The 26,935-nt window shown below is 44.2% G+C and overlaps 1 protein-coding gene across 2 annotated transcripts in view; it reads right to left on the bottom strand.

Annotated features, from left to right (window-relative positions):
- Positions 1 to 856: 856 nt before the first annotated feature.
- The window catches only part of NUTF2 (nuclear transport factor 2), a 140,182-nt gene continuing 114,103 nt past the window's right edge, over positions 857 to 26,935 (bottom strand). For both annotated transcript variants that reach the window (XM_069217590.1, XM_069217589.1), the window contains exon 5: positions 857 to 1,422. In XM_069217590.1, coding sequence (XP_069073691.1) covers positions 1,309 to 1,422 — 114 coding nt within the window. In that variant the 3' untranslated portion in view covers positions 857 to 1,308. The remainder of the gene's footprint in view (positions 1,423 to 26,935) is intronic.

Raw genomic sequence — 26,935 nt, forward strand, 5'->3', positions numbered from 1 at the left:
AATGATAAGTCACAAGCTTATCTGTAAGGGCAAGTACCTTTAAAAAAAAAATAAAAAAAAAACGACATGTGTACTGCAAGACATGTCCACTGCAAGGATCAGTGTGGGGGGCAGAAAAGGGAGAAGTACTTGGGGAACAAGAGGATTGCAAAGTGCTGCTCCTCATGAGCAAAGTGTCTGCCAAAAAAACCTGTAAGCATTTTGATATTACCTTTTACCTGGAGAGAGGCAACTGTTATTCAGTACTTTACATGGCTTGTTGTGACTGCTTCAAATTCCAGGCTGTACACAAAAGCCTGACTTGCTGATCTAACAGAGGTGGAAAGTTGAGGGCTGAGTGAGGAGGAGGAATGGGATCAAAAGTACACCTCTTTAACCATAAGAATTCACATCTAGCACTTCACACTTGTATAAGACTAATGGTAAGAGGCACATAAGAACTGCTTGGGTTATCTTCAGAGATCACTATTGGGAAAGTAACACACCAGTACTGCGCAGTGGCAAACTGAATTGATATGTACATAGTGAAAAATATTTTGTTCAGTGTAAGAACCGTATCAGTGCACTTGCTAAAGAGTGAAAAGTAGGCTCACCCAATCTCCCAATCTCCCTTTCTCCCTCAAAAAACAAAGGATGCTTCATCTAGGCACAAAATGTGATCATAAACCATGGTCATAAACCTCTTATTGCTAAATTTATGCTAGCTATGAAAAGATTATATAGGCTAACAAGCTCTAGATTGCTTAAATCCTGGTTGGTTCAATGTGAAACACAAACACAAAAAGACATGGAAATGGCAAGTGGTAAAGAAAGAAGAGGGTAGCAGTTGTACACAACATAACTAAATAAAACTATGTTCAACTTAAGAAATGGCATGGTTTTATTAAAGCGTGTGAAAATGACAATTTGGAGCCGCACGGTAGCTGCAACTTTTCTTTTCTTTTTAATTCTTCCAAAATCTCTTGCCATTTTGTCATTTTAAAAGGGGAGCTTGAAAAAAACATGACAATACTAATTGTAAATGTTCCTCTCTTATCACTCTTTTTCCCAATGCATGCTTGTACCACATTTAACTCCCAGATATTCTGCAGCAATGGCTAAATTCCAAACAGCATACACAGCTACGCCAACAATGAGCAGAACCTGAAATTCTTCTGCAAAGGCGAAGGTCTTGCTTCATAGGAGGGAGAGGATTTGCCCTCCTCCCTGGCCCTTTTCCTTGTATATGATGATTGGAATTGTCGGTCAATGTGACTAAATCGTGACAAGAGGAGGAGAAACTGCACATTCAGCTTCAGGTGGAAAGGCTCAGCCGAAGTTGTGTAACGATAATCTAAACATGTCATTGGTGCAAATCCAGTTGTTGTCCACATTCTTCAGAATAAACACTTGATGAAAGCCCATCACTGGATCATCATCAACCTGAAGGGAAACCCAAGCAAAAACGTATTTTAACAAATTATTTAAAAGCTCTAATTAAACTTTTTGAAGAAGTGCGTTTGTGCAACAGATGTTCAAAGTGCATAGAAAGTTCAGATAAAAAAAAAATGACTTGGCAAAAAAAAAAAAAAAGAACTTTACAGAGCTGGAATTTTTAGAGAGACACTCTCATACAAATCTACACTGAGCTTAGTGCTCATGCGAGGATGTATTTTGGACTAAACACAGTATTAACCAAAGTTTTTCCATATTTAGGACCCATTGCCTAAACATATTTCCACAGTGTCACTTCAAAATACAGAACTTGAAAAAATACATGCCATTTTACAGTGGAGTGCATTAACAATTCCTAATCAGCCCACACAACTGAAATTTGTATTCAACACCTTCGACCTGCCACACACGATTTGTGCAGCACACAAATTAAAACACAATACTGAAAATGAAACTCAATAATTAAACTGAATAATTAAGAGATAATGTGAAGAAAAGAACATCATCAGTAAGTCTTAGCCAACAAACCAGTGTAGTGACTAAACTGCCCCTTACCTACCCCTGCCAGTTTTATTTACGGAATGAGAGACCAAACTTCAATTACTCCAAGATTTCCTCAAATCCCCTTCAGTCTGGTGGGATCAGTTGGTGTCAAGGTAGGGGAGGAGTAAAGATGCAGGCCTTGTTCATCCCACTGTCCCCTAGGTGTTGGACTCAAAGGTGGCTTTGGATGACTTCAAAAACAATCTGGTGAGGCAAATGCTTCTCCATTAAGGTCTTGGCGGATGCTTCCAAGTTCAGCGAAGTTGCACTCAAGACATCAGACTTACGGATGAGTGCCCACCATCAAATGTTCAGCAATAATGCTGACCGTTGTGAGTGCTTGTGGCCCTGTTTCTGGAGATAGTACAGAGGTCATTTTGTCTGTTATGATGACGACTACATTGTGCTGTAGGATCATAAATAAGAAAGCTTTGAGATCCAAATAGACTGCCAGCGACTCTAGGGAGTTGATGTGCAAACCCCTGTGGATGAGGTGCCAAGGTCCCCCACCCTGTGAGGGAAGCATCCGTTGTAACGGTCATTTGTGGAATTGGGTTGAGAAAGGGCCATCTCGCAAAAGATTGTTGTGGTTTCACCACTGCAGAGAGCAATGGATGCAGGACCAATTTAAACACTAATCTTTTCAGTGACCCTCCACTTGTGACTACAGTGTCTCTAAGCACTCTTATAGTAGACATGTGTAATCTTGCATAGGGAACTATGACAATGCACGAGGCAATCATGCAGAGGCGGCACATAACCGGCCTGACCATTAAGTGGTTAACTGGTTGAAAAAATAATTGGGAAATCTGGAATCCGAGCCTGGCTGGTGTACGCTTTCCTGATGACTGGGTTGAGAACAGCTCTGAGGAAAGTCTGTGTATGAAGGGGGTTAAAGTTGGAACATGACTTTTTTAATGGCAAAACCCAGATTTTACAACAGGATTATGGCAGTCTGGGTATGTGCCAAGCACTGTTTGATCTTGATCAGCCAGTTGGGCAAATAAGGAAACACTAAGATGAGCGGCTACCTCAGCAAAATATATTGTGAGGCATGGGAGGGGGGCCTTGGTGACGGGCCTTGGTGACCGTCAAGGGCAGCACTTTGAAATGAAAACTCTGCCCACTTACCACAAACCGCAGGTATCGGCGGTGTGCAGGGTGGACTGGGATGTGGAAATAGGCTTCCTTCAGGTCAAGAGAATTCAGGAAGTCGTCTTGCTGATATAGAGGGATGATGTCATGGAGCATTACCATGTAGAAGTGTTTTGATAGGATTAGGTGTTAAGGGCCCCGTGGTCAGGTTTAGGCATTGGTGTCCCATTCTTTTTGGAGGTATGGAAGTACAGGAAAAATAACCTTTACCGCATTTGTTTGCCATCATAGCTGCCAATGACTCATTGTGAATGAGTGTCAACTTTCTCCAGAAAGAGGCACAGGTGTTCAGGAGAGAGGGTACTTTTGGGGTAGGGATATTAGGTGTGGTTGCGGCAAGTACTAAGCGGTTACTCTTCCTGATGCTGGACAAAACCAACCGATCGGAGGTGATCTCTTCCCAATGTGAACAAAAACCCCAAAGTCTTCTCCCAAAAGATGTGGTGTGAAAGGGGGTAAGGGAGATGAACTCAGTGTTTTGTAGGGGCAGCTCCCTTTGCCACACTCCCTTTGTTCCTACCTCCGGAGTAGATACAGGGGTCTTCAACCTTTTTTGTAGTAAAAGCGACTTATGTTGCTGAAAATCATCCAGAGCTATGATTATTATTAGAATTTTAATACTGACCACAGACAACTTTACATGTTTGTTTTAAATGAAAACATTTCAGCTTTTGTAGGCTGGGCTACACACAGGAGCGCTACTTATGGGTGGCTCACGAGCTACTCGTTGAAGACCCCTGCCCTATAATCTCCAATGGAGTTGTCCCCTGTAGGTGTTTGCTGCTGCCTCAGGTAGGAGGCAGATGCTTCAGGAGAGATACTCTTGGCACCTCTCTGAACTGGGTCCTTGTAGGAGGCTGGACTGGCTTGTAGTGAGTACCAAGGGGTACTTGCACCTTGCACCAGGCCCAGTTATCCCTTATTAGTGTATAGGGTGTCTAGCAGCTTAGGCTGATAGATAATGGTAGCTAAGCAGAGCAGCTCAGGCTGAACTAGGAGACGTGTGAAGCTACTACAGTACCACTTAGTGTCATATGCACAATATCATAAGAAAACACAATACACAGTTATACTAAAAATAAAGGTACTTTATTTTTATGACAATATGCCAAAGTATCTTAGAGTGTACCCTCAGTGAGAGGATAGGAAATATACACAAGATATATATACACAATAGCAAAAATATGCAGTATAGTCTTAGAAAACAGTGCAAACAATGTATAGTTACAATAGGATGCAATGGGGAAACATAGGGATAGGGGCAACACAAACCATATACTCCAGAAGTGGAATGCGAACCACGAATGGACCCCAAACCTATGTGACCTTGTAGAGGGTCGCTGGGACTATTAGAAAATAGTGAGAGTTAGGAAAATAACCCTCCCCAAGACCCTGAAAAGTGAGTGCAAAGTGCACCAAAGTTCCCCTAAGGACAAAATAGTCGTGTTAGAGGGAAAATGCAAGGAAAACACAAATCAGCAATGCAACAACGATGGATTCCTGACTGAGGGTACCTGTGGAACAAGGGGACCAAGTCCAAAAGTCACAAGCAACTCGGAGATGGGCAGATGCCCAAGAAATGCCAGCGGTTGGTGCAAAGAAGCTCTTACTAGGCTGAAGAACTGTGAATACTGCAGGAACGACAAGGGCTAGAGACTTCCCCTTTGGAGGATGGATCCCCCACGCCTTGGAGAGTCGTGCAGAAGTGTTTTCCCGCCGGATGGACGCCAACAAGCCTTGCTACACGCAAATCGTGCGTTTGGCGTTTTTGGACGCTGCTGGGGCCCAGGAGGGACCAGGAGGTCGCAAATTGGACCTGCAGAGAGAGGGGACGTCGAGCAAGACAAAGAGCCCTCACTGAAGCAGGTAGCACCCGGAGAAGTGCCAGAAACAGGCACTACGAGGATGCGTGAAACGGTGCTCGCCGAAGTTGCACAAAGGAGTCCCACGTCGCCGGAGGCCAACTTAGAAAGTCGTGCAATGCAGGTTAGAGTGCCGTGGACCCAGGCTTGGCTGTGCACTAAGGATTTCCGCCGGAAGTGCACAGGGGCCGGAGTAGCTTGCAAAGTCGCGGTTCCCAGCAATGCAGCCCAGCGAGGTGAGGCAAGGACTTACCTCCACCAAACTTGGGCTGAAGAGTCACTGGACTGTGGGGGTCACTTGGACGGTGTCGCTGGATTCGAGGGACCTCGCTCGTCGTGCTGAGAGGAGACCCAAGGGACCGGTAATGCAGCTTTTCGGTGCCTGCGGTTGCAGGGGGAAGATTCCGTCGACCCACGGGAGATTTCTTCGGAGCTTCTGGTGCAGAGAGGAGGCAGACTACCCCCACAGCATGCACAAGCAGGAAAACAGTCGAGAAGGCGGCAGGATCAGCGTTACAGAGTTGCAGTAGTCGTCTTTGCTACTATGTTGCAGGTTTGCAGGCTTCCAGCGCGGTCAGCGGTCGATTCCTTATCAGAAGGTGAAGAGAGAGATGCAGAGGAACTCGGCTGAGCTCATGCATTCGTTATCTAAAGTTTCCCCAGAGACAGAGCCCCTAAATAGCCAGAAAAGAGCGTTTGGCTACCTAGGAGAGAGGAAAGGCTACTAACACCTGAAGGAGCTTATCAGCAGGAGTCTCTGACGTCACCTGGTGGCACTGGCCACTCAGAGCAGTCCAGTGTGCCAGCAGCACCTCTGTTTCCAAGATGGCAGAGGTCTGGAGCACACTGGAGGAGCTCTGGACACCTCCCAGGGGAGGTGCAGGTCAGGGGAGTGGTCACTCCCCTTTCCTTTGTCCAGTTTCGCGCCAGAGCAGGGGCTAAGGGGTCCCTGAACCGGTGTAGACTGGCTTATGCAGAATTAGGCACCTCTGTGCCCAACAAAGCATTTCCAGAGGCTGGGGGAGGCTACTCCTCCCCTGCCTTCACACCATTTTCCAAAGGGAGAGGGTGTCACACCCTCTCTCAGAGGAAGTTCTTTGTTCTGCCATCCTGGGCCAGGCCTGGCTGGACCCCAGGAGGGCAGATGCCTGTCTGAGGGGTTGGCAGCAGCAGCAGCTGCAGTGAAACCCCAGGAAGGGCAGTTTGGCAGTACCAGGGTCTGTGCTACAGACCACTGGGATCATGGAATTGTACCAACAATGCCAGGATGGCATAGAGGGGGCAATTCCATGATCATAGACATGTTACATGGCCATATTCGGAGTTACCATGGTGAAGCTACATATAGGTAGTGACCTATATGTAGTGCACGCGTGTAATGGTGTCCCCGCACTCACAAAGTTCAGTGAATTGGCTCTGAACAATGTGGGGGCACCTTGGCTAGTGCCAGGGTGCCCTCACACTAAGTAACTTTGCACCTAACCTTTACCAGGTAAAGGTTAGACATATAGGTGACTTATAAGTTACTTAAGTGCAGTGTAAAATGGCTGTGAAATAACGTGGACGTTATTTCACTCAGGCTGCAGTGGCAGGCCTGTGTAAGAATTGTCAGAGCTCCCTATGGGTGGCAAAAGAAATGCTGCAGCCCATAGGGATCTCCTGGAACCCCAATACCCTGGGTACCTCAGTACCATATACTAGGGAATTATAAGGGTGTTCCAGTAAGCCAATGTAAATTGGTAAAATTGGTCACTAGCCTGTTAGTGACAATTTGAAAGTAATGAGAGAGCATAACCACTGAGGTTCTGGTTAGCAGAGCCTCAGTGAGACAGTTAGGCACCACACAGGGAACATATACATGCACACCTATGAGCACTGGGGCCCTGTGTGACAGGGTCCCAGTGACACATACATATAGGCCACAAACCTATGAGCACCGGGGTCCTGACTAGCAGGATCCCAGTGACACATACAACCATACTGAAAACATAGTGTTTTCACTATGAGCACTGAGGCCTGGCCATCAGGATCCCAGTGAGACAGTGAAAACAGTGACAAACACCCTGACATACACTCACAAACAGGCCAAAAGTGGGGGTAACAAGGCTAGAAAGAGGCTACCTTCTCACAGTCCTGCAAAAGGAAACGCAAGGAGATGGCTCCTGAAGGGCTCCCATTGCTTTGACAATGTCCTTTTGAAATGTTCTCCACCTGCGGTCCCAAGAGGTGCTCATCAATGAAGTGCAGGTTGAGAAGATTCTGTTCCACCTCCAGCTTAAAGTCGGGGATTAACAGCCTAATGAGGACACTTGAAGTGCATGCCCCACGCAGCAGTATCAGGTGCATCTAACAAACACCAAATAGTTGCATTGGAAAAGACCTTACCTTCAGAAATTACCTCATGGCCTGGTTTCTTATACTGATTTGGGAGATGCTGGAGCAGCATCGACATCTCATCCCAGTGGGATTGGTCATATTTGGAGAGCAGTCCAATGAGCCACTGATGGAAAATGTCACTTACCCAGTGTACATCTGTTCGTGGCATGAGACGCTGCAGATTCACATGCTGTGCACTGTTCCTGCAATCTAGTGTTGGGCTCGGAGTGTTACAACTTGTTTTTCTTCTAAGAAGTCTTTTCGAGTCATGGGACCGAGTGACTCCTCCCTTTCGGCTCCATTGCGCATGGGCGTCGACTTCATCTTAGATTGTTTTCCCCGCAAAGGGTGAGGTAGGAGTTGTGAGTATACTAGAGGTGCCCCTGCAATGGAGTAGCAATGTATGTATATAGTGTGTATAAAAAAAAATATTTATATATTTACAATTTTCATGCAACTAAAAACGGCTACAGGCTCCCGGGAGGGCGCATGTGAATCTGCAGCATCTCATGCCACGAACAGATGTACACTGGGTGACATTTTCCTTTCGATGGTATGTGTAGCTGCAGATGCACATGCTGTGCATAGACTACATAGCAGTAATCTCCCCAAAAGCGGTGGTTAGCCTGTAGGAGTTGAAGTTGTCTGAAATAATATTCTTAATACAGCCTGTTCTATTGTGGCTTGTTGGGCTGTTAACACGTCTACACAGTAATGCTTAAATGTATGAGGTGTAGACCAGGTGGCTGCCTTACAAATTTCTGTCATTGGTATATTTCCAAGAAAAGCAATTGTGGCGCCTTTCTTTCAAGTGGAATGTGCCCTTGGTGTAATGGGTAATTCTCTTTTAGCTTTAAGGTAACAGGTCTGAATGCATTTAACTATCCATCTGGCAATGCCTTGTTTGGATATAGGGTTACCTGCATGAGGTTTTTGGAAAGCTACGAACAATTGTTTTGTTTTACAAAATTGTTTCGTTCTGTCAATGTAATACATTAGTGTTCTTTTTATGTCTAATGTATGCAAGGCCCTTTCAGCTACTGATTCTGGTTGTGGAAAGAAGACTGGGAGTTCCACAGTTTGGTTTAGATGGAATGGTGATATGACCTTAGGTAAGAATTTTGGATTTGTACGGAGAACCACTTTAGGTTTATGTATTTGTATAAAGGGTTCTTGAATAGTAAATGCTTGTATTTCTCTCACTCTTCTAAGTGATGTGATGGCTATTAGAAAGGCTACTTGCCAAGTTAGAAATTGGATTTGACAAGAATGCATGGGTTCGAATGGTGGGCCCATGAGTCGTGTTAATACAATATTAAGGTTCCACGAAGGTACTGGTGGTGTCCTTGGGGGTATGATTCTTTTTAGTCCTTCCATAAATGCTTTAATAACTGGGATTCTAAAAAGCGATGTTGTATGTTTAAGCTGCAGATAGGCAGATATTGAAGTGAGATAGATTTTAATGGAAGAGAAAGCTAGATTAGACTTTTGTAAGTGTAGTAAATAACTTAGAATGTCTTGTGTGGAGGCATCTAGTGGCATAATTTGATTAGTTTGACAGTAGCAAACAAATCTTTTCCATTTTTTTGTGGAACAATGTCTTGTAGATTTTCTCGCTTGTTTAATGACCTCCATACACTTGTGAAAGGTTTAAATATCCGAATTCTAAGATTTCAGGAGCCAGATTGCTAGATTGAGCGATGCTGGATTCGGGTGTCAGACCAGATCTGTTGACACTACACAAACAGATCAGTTTGGTAGTTTGATGTGGGGTACTACTGATAAGTCCAACAGTGTTGTGTACCACGGTTGGCGAGCCCAGGTTAGTGCTATGAGTATCAGTTTGAGTTTGTTTTGACTCAGTTTGTTGATCAGATAAGGAATGAGCGGGAGAGGGGGAAAAGCGTAAGCAAATATCCCTGACCTGCTGATCCATAGAGCATTGCCGTTGGACTGAGGGTGTGGGTACCTGGATGCAAAGTTTTGGCATTTTGCGTTTTCTTTTGTTGCAAATAGATCTATGTTTGGTGTTCCCCAGCGGTGGAAGTGATCCTGTAGGATCTGGGGATGTATTTCCCATTCGTGAGTTTGCTGTTGATCTCGACTGAGATTGCCAGCTAACTGATTCTGAATGCCTGGTATGTATTGTGCTATTAGGCGAATGTTGTTGTGAATTGCCCAATTCCAAATTCTTTGTGCTAAGAGACACAGCTGTGACGAGTGTGTCCCCCCCTGTTTGTTGAGATAATACATTGCTGTCATATTGTCTGTCTTTACAAGAAAGTGTTTGTGGGCTATCAGTGGGTGAACGCTTTTAATGCTAGAAATACCGCTAGCAGTTCCAAGTGATTTATGTGAAGTAGTTTTTGCTGATTGTCCCATTGACCTTGTATGCTGTGATTGTTGAGGTGTGCTCCCCACCCAAGCATGGAAGCATCTGTTGTGATAATGGTGTGAGGCACTGGGTCTTGAAATGGCTGCCCTTTGTTTAAATTTATAGGGTTTCACCACTGAAGTCAGAGAGTGTGTTTGGCGGTCTATCAACACTAGATCTTGTAGTTGACCCTGTGTTTGCGTCCATTGTTTTCTAGGCACTGTTGTAAGGGCTGCATGTGTAGGCTTGTGTTTGGGACAATTGCTATGCATGAGGACATCATGCCTAGTAGTTTCATTACAAATCTTACCGTGTAGTGTTGGTTTGGTTGTATGCTTGATCTTACATTTTGGAACGATTGGACTCTGTGGACTTGGAGTGGCAATTGCTCTTTGTGTGTTGAGTGTTGCTCCCAAGTATTGTTGTAGTTGGGATGGTTGCAGATGTGATTTGTGGTAATTTATAGAGAACCCTAGTTTATGTAGTTTCTATGATGTATTGCATGTGAAATTGACATTGTTGTTGAGTGTTGGCTTTTATTAGCCAGTCGTCCAAATATGGGAGTACGTGCATGTGCTGTCTCCTTATGTGAGCTGCTACTACGGCTAGGCATTTTGTAAATACTCTGGGGGCTGTTGTTATCCTGAAGGGTAGCACTTTGAATTGATAATGTTTGCCTTGAATTACAAACCTTAGGTATTTCCTGTGAGAAGGATGGATGGAAATACGCATTCTTGAGATCCCGTGTTGTCATGTATTCCTCCTTTTTTAGTAAGGGAACGACAAGTGTTACCATGTGGAAATGATCTGATTTGATGGAGATTCAGTGTTCTGAGATCTAAGATAGGCCTTAACGTTTTGTCCTTTTTTGGAATGAGGGATTATAGTGAGTAAACGCCTGTTCCTTTTTGGTGATTGGGTACTAGCTCTATTGCTTGTTTTTGTAACAGTGCTTGGACCTTTATATGTACTAGGTCTAAGTGTTGTAGAGATAGTCTGTGCGGTTTTGGTGGCACATCTGGAGGGAATGTTGTGAATTCTATGCAATAACCATGTTGGATAATTGACAGGACCCATGTGTCAGTGGTAATGTGTGTCCAATTGTGGTAGTATTTGGTTAGCCTCCCCACTGGTGACAAGTGTTGGGGTGCTGTGACATTAAAGTCACTGCTTGCTAGGGCTTGGTTTGGAGGGCTGGAATTTCCCTCTTCCTCTTGGCAATTGTCCTCTATAGGAACCATGAAACCCCCCCCCCCCCCTCTTTGGTATTGTGATTGATAGGTGGGTTTTGTTTGGGAGGTGGAAGGTTCAGATGTTTGTTGCCGAAACCCCCCTCTAAATTGTGGTTTCCTAAAAGTGCCTCTGAATTGTGTGGAGTAGAGCGCGGCCATGGCTTTGGCCGTGTCAGTGCCTTTTTTCATTTTTTCTATGGCAGTATTGACTTCCGGCCCAGACAACTGATGTTGGTTAAACGGCATATTTAATACTGCTTGTTGAATTTCTGGTTTGAATCCAGAACTTCGCAGCCATGGATGTCTGCGAATCGTTACAGCCGTGTTGACAGTTCGTGCTGCTCTATCTGCAGAGTCCAATGCGGACCTTATCTGATTGTTAGATATGGCCTGTCCCTCTTCAACTACTTGCTGGGCACATTTTTGGTGTTCCTTGGGCAAGTGCTGGATGATGTCTTGCATCTCGTGCCAGTGTGCCCTGTCGTAGCGTGCAAGTAGGGTTTGCGAATTTGCAATTCGCCATTGACTGGCTGCTTGTGATGCCACTCTCTTGCCCGCTGCGTCAAATTTTCTACTCTTTCTGTCAGGTGGTAACATCCCCTGATTGTGAGTTTGCCCTTTTCCTTGCCGCCCCTACAACCACGGAGTCCGGTGTGAGCTGTTGCGTTATAAACACTGGGTCTGTTGGGGGTGGTTTATATTTCTTTTCGGTCCTAGCCGTTATAGCTCTTCCCTTTACAGGCTCTTGGAAGACCTTTTGTGCGTGCTTGAGCATGCCCGGTAGCATTGGCAGGCTTTGATAGGATGCATGGGTGGATGCCAGAGTGTTGAAATGGAAGTCATCTTCCACTGGTTCAGAGTGCATCGTTAAGTTGTGGAACGTAGCTGCCCTGGCTAGTACTTGCGTATATGCTGTACTGTCCTCTAGTGGTGACGGCTTGGTTGGATAACACTCTGGGCTGTTATCCGATATCTGTGGATCATATAAATCCCATGCATCAGCATCATCTTGGGTCATCCCAGTATGTGTGGGTGACTGCATTAACGGTGTTCCCACTGGTGACAAATGTGGTGAGTGCAGTGGGGATGGTTGTGGTGCGACCTGTGGTGGTGGTGACTTGTCTCTAACCACTTTGGCCTTTGATTGCATCTCTGTTTCTTGAAATGCAAGTTTTCTTTTAGATTCGAGTAGAGGTAAAGTATGAACCTTGCCAGTATCCTTTTGGATATGTAACCTTTGTTGTCTTTGATCAGGTTCCTCTATATCTAACTCTTGCTCAAATCTAGGTCTTTCCTCGAGTTGCATGGAAAGCCCTTGCGCTCCTCAGTGTATGAGGTCAGTTTCGGCTCCGAGGCCGCATTTTTCAGTACCGAAGTTTCTAACATAATAGTCTTTTTCGGTTCCGAGTAGCTTTTAAGGGGTTTGGTCGATTCGATCACTCAGTGTCTAAATTTTTCAGTGGCGGTTTCTCGAACAGAGCCGGAAGTCTTCGGCAACTCGTTGGCCTTTTTCGGTGCAGATGTTATCTGGTCACCTTCCCTTCTGTGGGTTGAGCCATGGCCTGCTGGCGGGGGCGTCCACATGGCGTTGAGTTTCTTGGTGTGACCCAGAGTCTGGGACGGGGCAGGTTTACTCACGGTTAGATGCCCCGTCGAGGGACGTTCACTGTCTGATTCATCAGAGTCCGTTTCTTGGATGGAGATTCTTTCTTCCTCCTTGATGTCAAGCTGTTCTTTCAGTTTCGACCCCATTTGCAGTCTTCTTGCCCGTCGATCTCTCAAGGTTTTCTTCGATCGAAACGCTCGGCAAGCTTCACAAGTATCCTCTCTGTGTTCGGGTGACAAACACAGGTTACAGACTCTGTGCTGGTCTGTATAAGGATACTTTGTGTGACACTTAGGACAGAAACGGAAGGGGGTCCGGTCCATTAGTCTGGGACGGGTGTGGTTGGGCCGACCAGGCCTCGAAGAGTGGAAGCCCCGAAGGGCCGCCGAAGCGGTCTTGATGTCGGTGCCGATACACTAACACTAAACCGGTACCAAACGAGAACAATTACGTCAAATTTGATACTTTAGCTAACTTTCCCCGATTCGAAATACAGAGCGAAGAAGAACACGTCCGAACCCGATGGCAGAAAGAAAACAATCTAAGATGGAGTCGACGCCCATGCGCAATGGAGCCGAAAGTGAGGAGTCACTCGGTCCCGTGACTCAAAAACACTCCTTCGAAGAAAAACAACTTGTAACACTCCGAGCCCAACACTAGATGGCAGGAACAGTGCACAGCATGTGTATCTGCAGCTACACATGCCATCAAACACACACACACACATATATATATATATATATATATATATAATATATATATAGAAAATGTCACTTACCCAGTGTACATATGTTTGTGGCATTAGTCGCTGCAGATTCACATGCTGTGCACATCCCGCCATCTGGTGTTGAGCTCGGAGTGTTACAAGTTGTTTTTCTTCGAAGAAGTCCTTTTGAGTCACGAGATCGAGGGACTCCTCCCATTTCGAATCCATTGCGCATGGGCGTCGACTCCATCTTAGATTGTTTTCCCCGTAGAGGGTGAGGTAGGAGTTGTGTATGCTAGTAATAGTGCCCATGCAATAGAGTGAATGCGTATGTACATAATGAAGTTTCAAGTAATATATTTACAAATGTACAAATGTTTAAGATCTACTTCTAAACGGCTACAGGCTCCCGGGGAGGCGGGTGGGCGCATGTGAATCTGCAGCGACTAATGCCACGAACAGATGTACACTGGGTAAGTGACATTTTCCGTTCGATGGCATGTGTAGCTGCAGATACACATGCTGTGCATAGACTAGTAAGCAGTTATCTCCCCAAAAGCGGTGGTTCAGCCTGTAGGAGTTGAAGTAGTTTGAAATAATGTTCTTAGTACAGCTTGACCTACTGTTGCTTGTTGTGCAGTTAACACATCTACACAGTAGTGCTTGGTAAATGTATGAGGCGTAGACCATGTTGCTGCCTTACATATTTCGTTCATTGGAATATTATCTAGAAAGGCCATGGTAGCACCTTTCTTTCTGGGTGAGTGTGCCTTTGGTGTAATAGGCAGTTCTCTTTTAGCTTTAAGATAGCAGGTTTGAATGCACTTAACTATCCATCTAGCAATGCCTTGTTTTGAAATTGGATTTCCTGTATGAGGTTTTTGAAAGGCGATAAATAGTTGTTTTGTCTTTCGAATTAGTTTTGTTCTGTCAATGTAGTACATTAGTGCTCTTTTGATGTCTAATGTATGTAGTGCTCTTTCAGCTATAGAATCTGGCTGTGGGAAGAACACTGGTAATTCTACCGTTTGATTCAAGTGGAACGGTGAGATTACTTTTGGTAAAAATTTTGGATTGGTCCGTAGAACAACTTTATTTTTGTGTATTTGAATAAATGGTTCTTGAATGGTAAATGCTTGAATTTCACTCACTCTTCTTAGAGATGTGATGGCAATTAAAAATGCAACTTTCCACGTTAAGTATTGCATTTCACAAGAGTGCATGGGCTCAAAAGGTGGACCCATGAGTCGTGTTAAGACAATGTTGAGGTTCCATGAAGGAACTGGTGGTGTTCTTGGTGGTATAATTCTCTTTAGGCCTTCCATAAACGCTTTTATGACTGGTATCCTAAACAATGAAATTGAGTGCGTAATTTGCAGGTAAGCTGAAATTGCCGTAAGATGTATTTTAATGGAAGAGAAAGCTAGTTTAGATTTTTGCAAATATAGTAAGTATCCTACTATCTCTTTTGCAGATGCGTGTAAAGGTTGAATTTGATTATTATGGCAGTAATAAACAAATCTTTTCCACTTATTTGCATAGCAGTGTCTAGTGGTAAGTTTTCTAGCTTGTTTTATGACCTCCATACATTCCTGTGTGAGGTCTAAGTGCCTGAATTCTAGGATTTCAGGAGCCAAATTGCTAGATTCAACGATGCTGGATTTGGATGTCTGATCTGGTGTTTGTGTTGTGTTAACAGATCTGGTCTGTTTGGCAGTTTGACATGAGGTACTACTGAAAGGTCTAGTAGTGTTGTGTACCAAGGTTGCCTTGCCCATGTTGGTGCTATTAGTATGAGTTTGAGTTTGTTTTGACTCAACTTGTTTACTAGATATGGAAGAAGTGGGAGAGGGGGAAAAGCGTACGCAAATATCCCTGACCAGTTCATCCATAGTGCATTGCCCTGAGACTGATGTTGTGGGTACCTGGATGCTAAGTTTTGGCATTTTGAGTTTTCTTTTGTTGCAAATAGATCTATTTGTGGCGTTCCCCACATTCTGAAGTAAGTGTTCAGTATTTGGGGGTGAATTTCCCATTCGTGGATCTGTTGGTGATCCCGAGAGAGATTGTCTGCTAACTGATTCTGAATCCCTGGGATTAATTGTGCTATTAGGCGAATGTGGTTGTGAATCGCCCAATGCCATATTTTTTGTGTTAGGAGACAACTGTGTTGAGTGTGTTCCTCCCTGTTTGTTTAGGTAATACATTGTTGTCATGTTGTCTGTTTTGACAAGAGTGTATTTGTGGGTTATTATGGGTTGAAATGCTTTCAGCGCTAGAAACACAGCTAACAGTTCTAAGTGGTTTATATGAAACTGTCTTTGCTGAATGTCCCATTGTCCTTGGATGCTGTGCTGATTGAGGTGTGCTCCCCACCCTGTCATGGATGCATCTGTCGTTATTACGTATTGTGGCACTGGGTCTTGAAAAGGCCGCCCTTGGTTTAAATTTATACTGTTCCACCATTGAAGCGAGATGTATGTTTGGCGGTCTATCAACACCAGATCTAGAAGTTGACCCTGTGCCTGAGACCACTGTGATGCTAGGCACTGTTGTAAGGGCCGCATGTGCAACCTTGCGTGTGGGACAATGGCTATGCATGAGGACATCATGCCTAGGAGTTTCATTACTAATTTGACCTGTATCTTTTGGTTTGGATACATGGCTTGTATTACATTGTGGAATGTTTGGACTCTTTGTGGACTTGGAGTGGCAATTCCTTTTACTGTGTTGATTGTTGCTCCTAGGTATTGCTGTGTTTGACACGGCAGAAGGTGTGACTGAGTAATTGATTGAGAAACCTAGTTTGTTTAGGGTTTCTTTGACATAATTTGTGTGTTGTGAACACTGTATTTGCGTGTTGGTTTTGATTAACCAATCGTCTAGGTACGGGAACACATGTATTTGCTGCCTTCTGATATGTGCAGCTACTACTGCTAGACATTTTGTAAAAACTCTTGGCGCAGTCGTTATTCCGAATGGCAACACTTTGAATTGGTAATGTATCCCTTGGAATACAAACCTTAGATACTTTCTGTGTGAAGGATGTATTGGTATATGGAAATATGCATCCTTTAGATCCAGTGTTGTCATGTAGTCTTGTTGTTTGAGCAGTGGGATTACTTCTTGTAATGTAACCATGTGAAAGTGGTCTGATTTGATGTATGTATTTAATATTCTGAGATCTAGTATAGGTCTTAGAGTTTTGTCCTTTTTGGGTATCAGAAAGTACAGTGAGTAAACTCCTGTGTTTAGTTCTTGTTTTGGTACTAATTCTATTGCCTCTTTTTGGAGCAATGCTTGAACTTCTAATCCTAGAAGATTTATATGTTGTTTTGACATACTGTGTGTTTTCGGTGGGACTGTTGGAGGGAATTCGAGAAATTCTATGCAATAACCATGCTGGATAATTGCTAGTACCCAAGTATCTGTTGTTATCTCCTCCCAATGTTTGTAAAATTGGCTTAGTCTTCCCCCCCACAGGTGTTATGTGATGGGGATGTGTGACTTGTAAGTCACTGCTTATTTTGAGGACTTTTGGGGCTTTGGAATTTCTCGATTTTTTTGGAATTGTCCCCCTCTATATTGCCCCCGAAAACGTCCCCGCTGATATTGGCTTTGGTAAGTGGGCCTTGTTTGAGATGTTGTGGTTTCTGTAGGTTGTCCTCGAAACCCTCCCCTAAAAGGTGTTTTGCGAAATGTGCCTCTGCTCTGCGGGGAGTAGAGTGCGCCCATGGCTTTTGCTGTATCAGTGTCTTTCTTGAGTTTATCAATAGCAGTGTCGACTTCCGGCCCAAACAACTGCTGTTCATTAAATGGCATATTTAGCACGGCTTGTTGAATTTCCGGCTTGAAACCTGACGTGCGCAGCCATGCGTGCCTTCTTATTGTTATTGCAGTATTTACTGTCCTTGCAGCCGTATCTGCTGCATCCATTGAAGACCGTATCTGATTATTAGAGATACTTTGTCCTTCTTCCACCACTTGTTGTGCTCTTTTTTGGAACTCCTTGGGTAAGTGTTCTATCAAATGCTGCATCTCATCCCAGTGAGCTCTATCATATCTTGCCAAAAGTGCTTGTGAATTGGCAATGCGCCATTGGTTTGCTGCTTGTGCTGCAACCCTTTTGCCCGCAGCATCAAATTTGCGACTCTCTTTGTCTGGAGGTGGTGCGTCCCCCGAGGTATGAGAGTTTGCTCTCTTACGAGCTGCCCCGACAACTACTGAGTCCGGTGTTAACTGGGTTTTAATATAAACAGGATCTGTTGGCGGTGGCTTGTACTTTTTCTCCACCCTTGGAGTTATGGCTCGGCCTTTAACAGGATCCTGAAAAATTTGTTTTGAATGTTTTAGCATTCCTGGGAGCATAGGTAGTCTTTGGTATTGGCTATGAGTGGAGGATAGCGTGTTAAACAAAAAGTCATCCTCAATTGGTTCGGAATGCAAGGTGACGTTATGGAAAGCAGCTGCCCTTGCGATCACCTGTGTGTAAGATGTACTGTCCTCAGGAGGGGACGGCCTGGCAGGGTACGAGTCTGGGCTGTTGTCCGATACTGGAGCATCGTAAAGGTCCCATGCATCGGGATCATCTTGACTCATGGCAGTATGAGTCGGGGAGTGCATCAGTGGTGGAGTTGCTACTGGTGATGTGTGCACTGATGGTGGTGGAGTTGTTTTCTTTGCCACCTTTGCCTGTGGCTCCTTGTCCTTTTTTTGAAAGGCAAGTTTTCTTTTTATTTTAATTGGGGGAAGAGTGGTTATCTTCCCTGTGTCTTGATGAATGTGGAGCCTCCTTTGAGTATAGTCTGGCTCTACAGCTTGAAGTTCCTCTCCAAATCTATGTTTTTGCATTTGGGAGGACAATCCTTGTTCCTCTGTATAGGAACCTGTTTCGGGCTCCGAGGCTGGATGTTTTGGAACCAAAACTTTTTCGGATGTCTTTTTAGGCTCCGAAGAAACTTTTGTAATTTTCGGCGTGGTGGTTTCTCGGTGCCGAATTTGTTCAGTGCCGCTGTCACGGTGCCGAAATTTCTCTGAGCCGATGTCTCGGGTCCGAGATTGCTGTGTGGCGGTATCTCGACCGGAGTCGGATGACTTTGACACCAGCGTGCCCTTTTTGGATGCCTTGGCTCGGTCGCCTATTTTTTGGGTTAAGCCATGGCCTGTTGGCGGTGGCGTCCCCTGGGCTTTTGTTGACTTCTCGTGAGTCTTATGTTTCGACGTCTTACTCACGGTTTTCGGCATTTCTTCGGCCTCGAGCTCTTCAGAGTCCGACTCGTGGATAGAGAAAGCTTCCTCTTCCTCCTCGAAAAGCTCTTGTCCTGTCGGCATCGACACCATCTGCAGTCTTCTGGCTCTTCGGTCTCAACGTCTTTCTGGACCGAAACGCTGGACAGGCCTTACAAGTATCTTCCTTGTGCTCTGGGGACAAGCACAAGTTACAGACCAGATGCTGATCCGTATACTTGTTATGGCATTTTGGACAGAAGCGGAATGGGGTCCGTTCCATCAGCCTTGAAGTCGCACGTGGCCGGGCCGACCAGGCCCCGACGGGGGATCGAAAAAAAAAACGAAGGACACCGGAGCTCTTCAAAATTCGGTGTCGATCTGTTGTAGCTAACCCGATACCGAACGCAAAAAATACCGACGTTTTTTTCCGAGATTCTAACTAACTTTCCGACCCGAAACACGGAGCGAAAAGGAACACGCCCGAACCCGATGGCGGAAAAAAAACAATCAAAGATTGAGTCGACGCCCATGCGCAATGGAGTCGAAATGGGAGGAGTCCCTCGGTCTTGTGACTCGAAAAGACTTCTTCGAAGAAAAACAACTTGTAACACTCCGAGCCCAACAACAGATGGCGGGATGTGCACAGCATGTCTATCTGCAGCTACACATGCCATCGAACATATATATATATTTAAATGTCACTTACCCAGTGTACATCTGTTCGTGGCATGTAGTGCTGCAGATTGACATGCTATGCATTATCCCACATTCTTGTGTTGGGCTTGGAGTGTTACAAGCTGTTTTTCTTCAAAGAAGTATTTTCGGAGTCACGGGATTGAGTGACGACTCCTCTCGGTTATACTGCGCATGGGCATCGACTGCATTAGATTGTTTTCATGCAAAAGCGTGTAGGAAGGAGTGATAAGAGCTTAGCAATATAAATATTGTATATAAATAGTAAGAAAAAATAGATGTCCATGCAAATGAAAATGTATATAAATATGTACAAAAATATATAAACTGCAACAACTACAGGCTTCTGGGGAGGAGGGAGGGTGCATGTCAATCTGCAGCACTACATGACATGAACAGATGTACACTGGGTAAGTGATATTTTCCGTTCAATGGCATGTGTAGTTGCAGATACATATGCTATGCATAGACTACAAAGCAGTTATTCTCCCCAAGAAATGCTATGGCTAACCTATAGGAGTTGGAGTTGTTTGAAATAATGTTTTTAAGAAAGCTTGACCAACATTGGCCTGTTGCTTTGAAAATGCATCTACACAGCAATGCTTTGTAATTGTATGTGGTATCGACCATGTGGCAGCTTTACATATGTCTGCCATTGGTACGTTTCCTAACAATGCCATAGATGCACCTTTTTTCCCCAGTGGAATGTACTTTAGGTGCGATTAAAAGTTGTCTTTTTCCCTTGATGTAACATGTTTGTATACATCTAACAATCCTTCTTGATAATCCTTTTTTAGCAATAGGATTCCCTTTATGTGGTTGTTGAAAAGCAACATAAAGCGGTTTTGTTTTCCTGAATTCTTTTGCTCTATCCACATGGTACATAAGAGCTCTTTGAAGGTCAAGAGTGTGAAGGGCTTTCTGCAATTGAATCTGGCTGTGGGAAGAAGACTGCCAATTCCACTGTTTGGTTTATGTGAAAAGGTGATACCACCTTTGGGAGAAATTTTGGATTGGTTGTAAGTACCACTTTATGTTTGGGTACTTGGAAAAAAGGTTCTTCAAGAGTGAATGCTTGTATTTCACTAACTCTTCATAATGAAGTAATAGCTACTAGGAAAGCAAATTTCCAGGTTAAAAATTGAATTTCAAAGGCATGCAAGGGTTCAAAAGGTGGGCCCATTAATCTGGTGAGTACACTATTGAGATTCCAAGCAGGAACAGGTGGTGTTCTGGGTGGAATAATACGTTTTAGTCCTTCTATGAAGGCTTTAATAACTGGGACTCTAAAGAGTGAGGTATGTTGTACAGTTTGTAAATATGCTGATATGGCAGTAAGATTAATTTTAATAGATGAAAGCTAAATTTGATTTGTGTAAATGAAGTAGGTAGCATACACTATCTTGTATTGATACTGTAAGATGGGTCAGTATTTTTGGATTGACAGTAATAAACAAATCTTTTCCATTTGTTAGCATAGCATTGCCTAGTTGTAGGCTTGCATGCTTGTTTGAGAACTTCCATGCATTCTAATGGAAGTTGTAAGTATCCAAATTCTATGACTTCCGGAGCCAAATCGCTAAGTTGAGAGCACTGGGATTTGGATGTCTGAGTTGTTCTTTGTTTTGTGTTAACAAATCTGGTCTGTTTGGAATTTTGTAGTGAGGTACTACTGACAGGTCTAGGCGTGTAGTGTACCAATGTTGTCGTGCTCACGCTGGGGCTATGAGTATCATGGTGAGAGAAGTCTGACGCAGTTTGTTGACCAGAAATGGAAGTAGTGGGAGAGGGGGGAAAAGCATAGACAAATATCCCTGACCTGTTGATCCATAGTGCATTGCCCTTGGACAGAGGATATGGGTGTCTGGATGCTAGGTTTTGGCATTTTGAGTCTTCGCTTGTTGCGAATAGGTCTATTTCTGGTGTTGAGAATTAACCCCAGTGTATGTAGGGTCTCTACTGCGTACTGAGTGTGTTTTGACATTGTATAAAATTGCTTAATTTTATTAGCCAATCGTCTAGATATGGAAAGACATGTATGTGTTGTCTTCTTCGGCAGGCTGCTACTACCGCTAGACATTTTGTGGATGCCCTTGGGGCTGTTATGCTGAATGGTAGAACTTTGAATTGATAATGGTTTCCTGCTATCAAACCTTAGGTATTTTCTGTGAGCTGGATGGACGGGTATATGGAAATATGCATCCTTGAGGTCTAATGCAGTCATGTAATCTTGTTTTTGTAATAGTGGAATGATGTCCTGCAGAGTTACCAAGTGTTCTGACAGGATATATAGATTTAGTGATCTGAGATCTAGGATGGGCCTTAGTGCAATCCTTTTTGGAAAGGAGAGGGGGGTTAGAGTATAGCGAGTATACTCATGTTCCTTATTGAGAATGTGGGACCAATTCTATTACCTGCTTTAGTAGTAGCAATTGTACTTCTTGTTGTAACAGAACATTGTGTTCTGGCGACAGGCTGTGATAACGTGGACGAATGTTCTGGGGTGGGGTAGAAATCAATTCTAGGCAATAGCCATTGTGGATAATTGACAATACCTATTGGGAGTGGAATTGCTGCAGTCTTCCCCCACAGGAGATGTGTGGGGTTGAGGGGTGGTAACTAAGTCACTGTTTAGATGGGGTAGTGGCTTGTTTTGAAGCCTGGAACTTGCCCCTAGTTCTGAAGTATTGGCCTCTATAAGACCCTCTAAATCCCCCCCCTCTGGTACTGCTGTTGCCCTTGTTTTGCCTGGGAGGTAGAAGCCTTTGTGGATTGTGGCTTAAATCCTCCACTGAATTGTTGTCTCCGAAACTAACTTCTATAGGGTGTTGTGTATAAGGCTCCCATTGCTTTGGCAGTGTGAGTCTTTTCTCAGTTTCTCTATGGCCGTGTCGACTTCAGGGCCAAACAGGTGCTTTTTTATTAAAAGGCATATTCAGCACTGCCTGCTGTATTTCTGGTTTAAAACCAGAGGAACGTAGCCATGCATGTATGTATAGTGATGGCAGTATTCACACTTCTAGCTACTGTATCTGCAGCATCAAGGGCAGACCGTATTTGATTATTGCTTATGGCCTGACCCTCTTCCACAATCTGTTGTGCCTTTTTTGGTGTTCCTTTGGGAGGTGTTATAGGGAATTGTTGCATCTTGTCCTAGTGGGCTCTATCTTACCTTGCTAGCAAGGCTTGCAAATTTGCAAATCACCATTGGTGGGCAGCCCGTGTTGCTACCCTCTTGCCAGCAGCATCAAATTTTCTACTTTCCTTGTCAGGTGGAGGAGCATCCCCTGACGACTGGCTATTAGACCTCTTTTTAGCAGCACTCACTACCAATGAGTCTGGAGGAACTTGGTGGGTAATATAATCAGGGTCTGTAGGAGCAGGTTCATATTTCTTTTGTATCTATGTGTGGTGTTATAACCCTAGCTTTGACTGGTTCACTGAATATTTGGTCTGCATGTTTAACAATACAGGTATCATTGGGAGGCATTGATATTTTGAGTGTGTGGAGGATAGTGTGTTAAAGAGAAAATCCTCTTCTAGGGGTTCAGTGTGCATAAGCACCCCAGGGTACGCTGCTGCCCTGGAAATAACAAGCGTGTATGAAGTAGTGTCTTCTGGTGAAGAAGGGTATAAGTCTGGGTCATTGTCCAAAATATAATCTGGATTGTAGAGATCCCAAGGATCAACCGTATCCCCATGAGAATATTGTGAATGAGTTGGTGAAGGCGAAAGTGGTGTGCTAGTGGGTGGTGGCGAAAAAGAAAGTTGTGGTGAGTGAGGGGGAGAAGTATGTATAGGTAATGGCTTCTCCTTCTGTTTATAAATCTTTGCTGGTGGTGGAGCAGGGTCTACATGTTCTTGAAAGGCTAGCTTTCTCTTGGTCTGTAAAGGAGGTGCAGTAATTATTCTGCCAGTCTCTTTGTGGATGTGAATTCTTGATTGTCTTTCATCCATGACCTCAAGAATAGGTTGGATATCAGTGTCCTCAGAAGGTCTATAAGACTGTTCATCCAGTAATTTTGAGCTCTGTTTAAGATGGCTCGAAAGTCCTTGCTCTTCTAACTGAGATGTCTTTTTCGGCTCCGAAGATGGTAGTTTTTTGGGGCCCGTAAATAAAGCCAGCTGTTTCAACTCCGAAGCAGAGCGTTGAGGCTTCAACTCCGGAGGCTTGCTTGAGTCGGAAGTTTAAGTTTTGATGAACTTACTCGACTCCGATACCTACGGAGGTGACTTTTTCAACGCCGAACTCGAAAGTCGGTCGACAAAAGTATTTTCAGGTCGAACCATGGCTCTCTGGCAGTGGTGTACCCAGGGCCTTGGAGGACTTTTTATAAGTTGGCGTAGGGGCAGACGTACTCATGTGCTGAGCAGCAGTGATAGGTCTATCTTCTTCCGATTTTTCTAAGGAGTCGGTGTCTCTGATGGAAACCTCCATATGCGCCTGTTGTTCCATGGTGTCGAGATGTTCTTAACTCTTCAATGCCATTTCCAATCTTCTGGCTCTTCGATCACGCAAGATCTTCTAGGATCGAAACGATCGACAGGCCTCACAATTTTCTTCCTTGTGATCAGGAGAAAGACACTGATTACAGACAAGGTGTTGGTCTGTGTACAGAAATTTCAAGTGGCATTGGGGACAAAGTCAAAATGGGGTCCGATCCATCAGGCTTCGACGCGGTAGGCCCAAACAGGCCAGAGTCGGGCACACACACCCAGAAGGGCAAAATCTAGTTTGACTGTACTATCGGTTCGACGCTAGGTGGAAAACGCAATCAAAACAATACCTACAATTAAGGAAGTTTTCCAAAGTTTACGATTCTAAATCTTGGAGCGAGAGGAAACACGTCCAAACCAGACAGTGGAAAGAAAACAATCTAACAACGGAGTCGATGCCCATGCGCAGTATGACCAAGAGGAGGAGTCACTCGATCCTGTGACTCCAAAAATACTTCTTCGAAGAAAAACAACTTGTAACAATCCAAGCCCAACACTAGATGGCGGAAAAATGCATAGCACGTGTATCTGCAGATACACATGCTATTGAACACACACACACACACACACACACACACACACACACACACACACACACACACACACACACACACACACACACACACACATATATATATATCCACACACAAAGATATAGCCAGCCTCTGGGGTCTACCCTGGCCTTCACAGGCTTATGGCATGGGTAGGAACTGTACCAAACACCAACCTGAGGACAGCGTTTAGATAAGGAACTCCTTGTCTTCCTGGACCTTATGCAACTCTACTTTATAAAGAAGTGGCACCCCTATGAATGACCTCATGATGGGAAGTAGTATCGTACAGAGGGGATGGTTTGGTAGAGTTCGGGGTCTGTCTCGCCAGGTGGGTCAAGGGCAGTCATCCCATAGGTCATATCCAGGCTCACAGTAAAAAAGGGCCTCGTAGGGATCTAGAGGGTGTGAGGGGCTCCACTGCAACTTCCCAATATAAAAAAGGTGGTAAACACTGGTGAATGAGAAGCAGGATGTCCCTGCAGAGGTGGTCAAGTGGGGAGAGGATGAGGGGGGAGGGGGGGGGGGGAGATGAAGGTTAAGGAAATCAAGGGGTGGAGGGCTAGTGCCCATGTCCTTGTTCTATTTGAGCTTGTTGTCCAACACATCCAGCTCCTTGCGAAAGAAACAGCAGAAGAAACAGTGCAGTGACAACAGCAATCTGTCATAACTGACAGCTTTTCCTTGTCCCTCACAGATTACTTTTTTCTCTTTGGTTATCAGTGGGCTAATGCTTGCACGTCTTCTTGCCCAGGCATATCTGCAGGCATTTTATTAGCATAATCACTGCATGTGGAAGTTGGGCTCTTTCTCAGCCACCCTTCTACACAAAGTAGGAAAGTGTGCTCAGTGTTAGCAGGAAAATGGTGAGGCTCCACCAACCACACCCTAATGGACCAGCTAGTATTAGGCACAGAAATTGAACTATTTCAAACTGTTACATTGGTGTCTTTGTAGCTATTCAAAATGAAAAAAAAAAAAAAAAAAAAAAAAGATCTTCGACAGTCAAGTGGTTCTTTTTATGGACGGTAATGCAAATGTGTAATGTTTTAAATACTTTTGTTAACATGGTCAATAGGCAAAAGCTGGTTTTCCCTTTTCCAGGTGAAAAGTTATAACTGAAATAACCCGGCCCTTCTTCAAATGAAAATTAACGAAAGCTAGAACACATGTATTTCACCACACTTACATAGTTTTTGCACCTGCTGGTGAGAGTTAAAGCAATGTATGTTTATACTTTGAGATGGATTCCCCCCCTATGGCCAACTCGGAGACTTGGAAGGCCAAAGAATGCTACTGTGACCATTCCCCATAGTACCTGGGACCCTAGAACATAACTTCCATCCCCACTTCTGCTGTTTTAGGAACATTATTAACCTCATTTGGCTTTAGCATGTTGTTTTATACATGTGTGGTTTCCTGTAAGTTTGCAGCTGAATTTCGAGCTCACTCCTAGTAAGGGGTACCACCATGACGTCATCCTTCACTAAGTGCAGGACTGAGCTACGCATTCTAATAGATCAAGGATCAGGATTGTGGTAACAAAGATGACCACTGATTTGGAAGCCTTCAGAATCATGGTTCCCCTCCTAAAGTGGTGCACCCAATATATAAATTCTGTTTAAATCCTGATGGCTGACACAACAAGCTTTAATGAGTTAAAGCCCATCATATAGAAGGATCAAGGGCCACATCATGAACATCTTCAGTGCTTATGTATCTAAAAAGGTTCCTGATCTTGGTTTGCCAAAAGAGCACTCTATCACGTATTGTCTCTGAAATTTTACAAGTTAGAGTGAGAGCTGCATGCAGCACAGCCTGAACAAACAAGGCTGTTCTGTATTTATGAGCAATGCTTTCTGCAGCTTATGTTCTAATTTGTACATTTACCAAGTTAATGAACGTGCTACAGACCGCATAAAGTTTGCGAAAAAAAAGCAAGGCACGGACACTTGTGAAGCTATGCATGGGAATGTCACACATTCAGGATGTGGTCACCAAGTACGGCTTTCATTCTTATTGATTCCAAAGCCTAAATGAAGCTTGGGTCATCGTGTTATAATGTCATCTATACTGTGACTGCATTAAATGGCAACATACATACAGAATAACCACTGCACAAAAAAAACAAAATTCAAATTTCTTATGCAACTCGTGCATCCCCCGTCACAGGAACACAGTAATCCCAGCTTATCTTAGTCTAAACACAGCCAACGTATCTGGCCGAAATCAGTGCTTACCAGTGCTAATGCTGAATTCAAATCCCAGCAAGATCCCTATAGTCAATGCTCATTAATTTAAGACAGGAGAAGAAGGAAATAAATTATTTAGGACACTACAGGCTTTGGCCTGGTGGTCTTCTTACACTTACCAGCTTCCTATAGCAGACTGGTCTAACGTCACTCATGGTGTGACCTATAAAAGTTAATGACCAAACGTCACATGCAGATCAACAAGTTTTTTCAGTACTGCTGATTAATTCCCTAACAGGTTTCCCCCAATAACCAGGGAACGCAGGAACAGAGTCAAATCAAAGAGTAGAATATCGATCAGCCTAGTCTGAGTATTTTTGAAAGAAAGAACAGGGGAAGGTGAGAGAGCATTCACATCTCATGTCCTAAGAAAACATTTTTCATTCAGAAAGGAGTGCCATTTAAGTGAAGAAAAGAGCAGCACG

The sequence above is a fragment of the Pleurodeles waltl genome, chromosome 12 (genome assembly GCF_031143425.1).
Source record: "Pleurodeles waltl isolate 20211129_DDA chromosome 12, aPleWal1.hap1.20221129, whole genome shotgun sequence".
NCBI classification, from domain to species: domain Eukaryota; kingdom Metazoa; phylum Chordata; class Amphibia; order Caudata; family Salamandridae; genus Pleurodeles; species Pleurodeles waltl.